The sequence below is a fragment of the Pygoscelis adeliae genome, unplaced genomic scaffold (assembly GCF_000699105.1).
Source record: "Pygoscelis adeliae isolate BGI_AS28 unplaced genomic scaffold, ASM69910v1 Scaffold84, whole genome shotgun sequence".
Lineage (NCBI taxonomy): Eukaryota > Metazoa > Chordata > Aves > Sphenisciformes > Spheniscidae > Pygoscelis > Pygoscelis adeliae.
Window position 1 is genome coordinate 1,253,298 of NW_008824754.1, and position 5,610 is coordinate 1,258,907.

The window sequence follows — 5,610 nt, forward strand, 5'->3', positions numbered from 1 at the left end:
GGGGGGCGGGAGTGAGCGAGCGGTTGCATGGTGCTCAGTTGCCGACTGAGGTTAAACCACGACATGAGTTCATCTCATCACCCCCCCGAAGCAGGGTTAGCTAGAGCAGGTTGTTCAGGAACATGTCTGGTCAGGTTTTGAATATCTCCAAGGATGGACTCTCCACAACTTTTCTGGGCAACCTGTGCCCAGAGTCAGTCACCCTCACAGTAAAAAATTGTTTCCTGATGTTCAGGTGGAATTCCATGTGTTTTACCTTGTGTCCATTTCCTCTTGCCCTGTCACTGGGCACTACTGATAAGAGTCTGGCTTCTTCGTCTTCATTCCCTCCCATCAGGCATTTATACCTGATATTTACTACTTATAACTATAAATTGTCCACTGGAGAGTTACTCCTTTCCAGGTGCAGGAGGTTGCATTTGCTTTTGTTGGACTTACACGGAGCTCCATTTGACCTACTCCTCCGCTTGTCATACCACCTATACCCGTAAAAAATTTGCAAGGGTCTGTAGCATTAAGTCCATCTCTTGCAGGTCACTTTCACAATCTCACTATTTGAAGAACTTCAGTCAGCTAAGTTAGATCAAAGGGACTTCATGTAAAATGCAGTAAAAGTGATTTTACAGGCTTTTATGATTTAAAAACAGGCAGTAGATTAAGAAGCCAGTTCAAACAGTCCACACTGCTATATAATATAGGGTATCTGCAGACAGAGTCTGAGGCAAAAATGGACATGAGAAAGTATATAGTTTTTCTGTCCATAAATACCGATCTCCCATTCTCAGGTAATTCAAAATTGGGCTTTTGCTAGGAACCTAGGTTATTGCTATTCTTGGCAGATGTTACTGCATGTTGTTGAGCTTTTGTTGCTATAGAGTGTCCTTAGCTGATAAACTCTCTGTTATGTAAAATTAATTATCATGTAAGTCAGTGGAGACTGCCCCAGGATAGCTCTTCTCTTCAGTGGCATATCAGTAATGATCACTGATAAATAGATTTTCAGGTGTTCCTAAAACATAACAGGATCGTGTCTTTGCTAGCGTTGTAGCAAAGTGGAACCCACTTACCAGATAAAACAAGGAAAGGAGGAATCTTTGTAAAATCTATGTTTACAAATGAGAATAGGAAAAACAACCATGCCAAATACATGCTTATCAATTAGAGCATTTTACTTCAAAATGTGCTAACACATACTATACTCTAAGAATATTATCTAAGTCTTAGTAATAAGACAACTATACTTGTACTACTAAACTTTTACTACAAAACACAAAGTTTGCCAGGTCTAATCTTAATACAGATTAATGAATTGCATTAGCATGCTATTTTTTGTGGGTTTAGAAGGTCTTTCTAAGACCTTTACAACACAGTAATTACTAAATAATCATGAGTTAAATTTACAGTAGTTAATTAGTATAGCGATGAGTTATGAAATATTTGATTTCACACAAAGATAGCATGACAAAATACTGCAATGGCTTCTGTCTTCTTAATAGCTTAAACTAAAGAAGGTTTCAAAATTAATTAAAAACTCTACTAAAAAGATATTATTTTTTGCAAGGGATTCTTTCCCATTTGTAGAAAGGGAGATGCAGGTTTAAGACTTTCCTATGCTGTTCATAATGTCAAATTTGATAGCATGATTTCCAAATACTGCTGTTTCCCCATGTTCTGTTTTGCATGAAGCTCATCTGGCCCAATGCAGACATTTACAGTACAAATGACTACAGCTGAACTAGTTGAAGAAACTCCTTTTCATTTGAGTCACCAGTGAAAATATAGGCCCTTTTATGATGTGATTCTTCTGTTCTATTTTAGGCATTGACTTTAGGACGAGATGAATCACAACCTAGAAATGCTTAGGTTTTTCTTCACTGACTGTTAGGAGACTCTAAGATGACTAGCTTAGGGGTAGATAGCTGCATTTTAGTCAGAATGTTACGTGAGATTATTCCTACTCCTTTTGTCTGCAATCTTATTTAGACCGTAAATTCTTCAGGCACTGTCAACCACCATGACTCCTCATCACTATCACAGTAAAAATAAGAATCGTTTCCAAAATCAAATTACTAACCTAGTATAAGAAATATCCAAAACTTGCTCTAAAAACTGGCCAACTCCCCCTACTTTTAACTTTGAATTAAAGGAAAAGGCTTTGGGAAAAAAGTTATTGCTACCATCTGGTCATATTTAATGAATTTTAGTCCATCTGTTTTTGGCAAAGGCTCCCAGAGCTTAGATTCCATTGCTGAGATCACGAAAGCTTCACAATTTTATCCCAAGTCTTTCCAGCTAAACTGCCTTTTTGGAGCATCAGCAGGCTTCATTACTGACAGATGGGTGGCAGCCTCTGTGACAGACGGAAGCCTTTCTGTATTCAGTCCATAAAGGAACAGAAGCACAAGCACTTCTGTGGTTCCTCTTGTTTAAGAGATGTGCTACCACGTATTTGAGAACCACAAGTGACCTGTGTGTCCATCTTAGGAGCTACAGCAATAAACTACTCTGGACGTGACTGAGAATATAGAGCATAGCCGTCACATCTTCACAGAGTAAAAAATGTTTGGAAACAGAGGTTAGCACACCTCACTACAGCAGTCAGATAACAGGGAGTGCCCACAAATAGCTATGACTATTTAGCAATGGCTCTGTAGTTTGGGAAGTCTTGATAGCCTTAATGTATAACACTAATGCATAGTTCTTCAGCCATGAATTTACAAAGACCAAGCAGAGAAGACTTTCATGCTGATATGCCTGTTTCCATCTCCTGTCCCCATCTTGCCTTTTGTACTAAATGAAGTGACTGGTAGAAAGATGGAGGTGCTGCCAGCAAATGCCCCTTTATACAGGACTTAACTAACCTTATTCTGTTGCTTTAAGCTACTTAAATCAGCTCTCCTACCTTAGCAGAAAGGAAACTCTAGTCATGTCATTTACTTCCCCTGACTCAGTGAAAGACCCAGTTCGCATTTGACTCCTAGAGAATAATTTATAATAATGATGCATTTTGTTTCCAAACGTACACAATGAGTCAGTTTTTACCTGAGTCTTCCATCCTCTGCTGCAGCTCCTCCTGGTATAATCTTAGTAATGAATATCCCAGGATCATCCCCAATGTGTGGGTTATCTGTTCCTCCAGCAATACTGAACCCCAGGCCGGAATTCCCCTGGAAAAATAAAAACAGTAAATGCATCATAGATGCTAGATTTCTACAGAATTTATATGCAGTGCAGGAGCAAAGTATCCTTGCTTCTTAAAGAAAGCCCTTTATTTGTCAACTCCATACTTGAAGGCAGGTGACTCAGTCAGAAAAAATTAATTGTCAGTTAAAGAACAGAGGCTGCGAACACAAAGATTTCCCAGAGTTAATGGCAACGTTAATGGATGCTCCTGCAGAAACAGGATTTGACCTAAATTTAATTGTTTTCAACAGCAGCCACATAAATTAGCATCTGAACACCAATAGGAATTTATCGAAGTCAATGAGAACTAGAGGCTAAAAACACTTCAGAGCTTTGAAAAAAGACTTTAAAACTCACTGTCATTTACACACAGAAACAGTGAGTAACATTTAGTCCTGAAGTACTTTAGTACACCATTTTCTGTTGAAAAGTGATCATTGCTCAGATTCACATGGTTTAAAAAAAAAAAAATTCACAAAACAAAACTATTTCTTGCATCTTACTGATTTGCTAGAACGAAATATTTGAAAGACACATTATGAGGGTCTACTCAATAATCCTTATTGCTTTTACTACTTGTGTGAATATTGTGAAAGTTAAATAGGTGTGTACACACATACAAACACTTGCAACTTAAGTCACTGTTTTTCACATACAGTTCAAACCCACAATTCTAACCCTTTTTTGGAAGTATATATTAGTCATTATACTTTTCTGTATAAATTCACATTTGTCAGAGACATTCTTTTGAATAAATTAAATGTAATACTCGACCCTTTAAGTCTCTCGCATCCCAAAGTATTTTTATAATTAGGTATTTAGGCTTATCACAGTGATACAAGACTATTGATATTGCAGAAGATGTACACTTCTGTGAATGAAATATGTTTAGGGCACTAAAAATACTTTTCTCTTATTTCACTAAATTTCTCAGATTATTGGGAGTTTGTTTCCTTCACTCCTGCTTGTGGACAGGTATCCGGTTTGGTCCTAGTGAGAAGAGTTACTAATAAAAATAGCACCTCTCTACTTTTTTAAATTTAAATCAAATCTCATTTCTGCATTTTTGAATTCTGCTTCAATTAGTAGGTCAGGCATGCAACGCATTTTGTGTGTGAAAGCCTGCATGTTGCCTGCCTGCAGCACATCAAGTTCTTAATTCTGTTATCAGTATTCTACATTCACAAGCAATGCCGTTCTCATTACTCAAGAGATGTACATGCAATCTGCAGCTCTGCTATCAGCATATAATTGTGAATAAATTTTCAGTACTAAACTAATTTATAATCCAAGCAGAAGGATTTAGGACTACACATATTTTAATGCTTCTCAGCTAGTTATAATACGAAAAACATTATAATACTGAAACACTCTGTTTATATTTTCGCTAGAGTTAATAAACATCTCCAGGGCAGCATTATCAATCTTTGATTTAATCTCCCTTTCATCATCAGGATCATCTGATGGGAAGTGATCATGCCCCTGTACTCGGCACTGGTGAGGCCGCACCTCAAATACTGTGTTCAGTTTTGGGCCCCTCACTACAAGAAGGATGTTGAGATGTTGGAACATGTCCAGAGAAGGGCAACGAGGCTGGTGAGGGGTCTGGAGAACAAGTCTTATGAGGAGCGGCTGAGGGAACTGGGGTTGTTTAGCCTGGAGAAAAGGAGGTTGAGGGGAGACCTCATCGCTCTCTACAACTACCTGAAAGGAGGTTGTAGCGAGGTGGGTGTTGGTCTCTTCTCCCAAGTAACTGGCGAAAGGACGAGAGGAAATGGCCTCAAGTTGCGCCAGGGGAGGTTTAGATTGGATGTAAGGAAAAATTTCTTTACTGAAAGAGTAGTTAAACATTGGAACAGGCTGCCCAGGGAAGTGGTTGAGTCACCATCCCTGGAAGTATTTAAAAGATGGGTAGATGAGGCGCTTAGGGACATGGTTTAGTAGGCATGGTGGTGTTGGGTTGATGGTTGGACTCGATGATCTTGGAGGTCTCTTCCAACCTTAATGATTCTATGATTCTATGATTCTATGATCTCAGATTCAGGTTATTTTCCCAATATTTTAACACATGCCTAATTATACAGTGCACTCTACACCAACATGCACTCTAAAAATACTTTAAGAATATTTTCCTGTAAGTTTTTCTATATGTCATATTATTAATGAAGCTAATCTTCCAACACATAAGAATAAAAAAAATGTATACTTATACACACTTCATGAAGCCTGGAACAAAAGCCTTAAAACACTACTAAAAGCAAGGACAATTTTCTAGAAAGTTTGTGTAATACTTGATTTTTAAGACACCCCCCCCAAAAAAAAATTAAAATAAAATTGTTGGGTTTATTCTTAACTCCAAACAGATTTAGAAAATATGCAATAACCAGTGTTTCTGAATGGAGGTGGATTTCCAAATCCACAAAACCT

The 5,610-nt window shown here is 38.0% G+C and overlaps 1 protein-coding gene across 2 annotated transcripts in view; it reads right to left on the reverse strand.

The window, feature by feature from the left end:
• DLG2 (discs, large homolog 2 (Drosophila)) overlaps window positions 1-5,610 on the reverse strand; it is a 671,422-nt gene that overhangs the window by 349,679 nt on the left and 316,133 nt on the right. For both annotated transcript variants that reach the window (XM_009323461.1, XM_009323460.1), the window contains one exon: window positions 3,043-3,167. In XM_009323461.1, coding sequence (XP_009321736.1) covers window positions 3,043-3,167 — 125 coding nt within the window. The remainder of the gene's footprint in view (window positions 1-3,042; window positions 3,168-5,610) is intronic.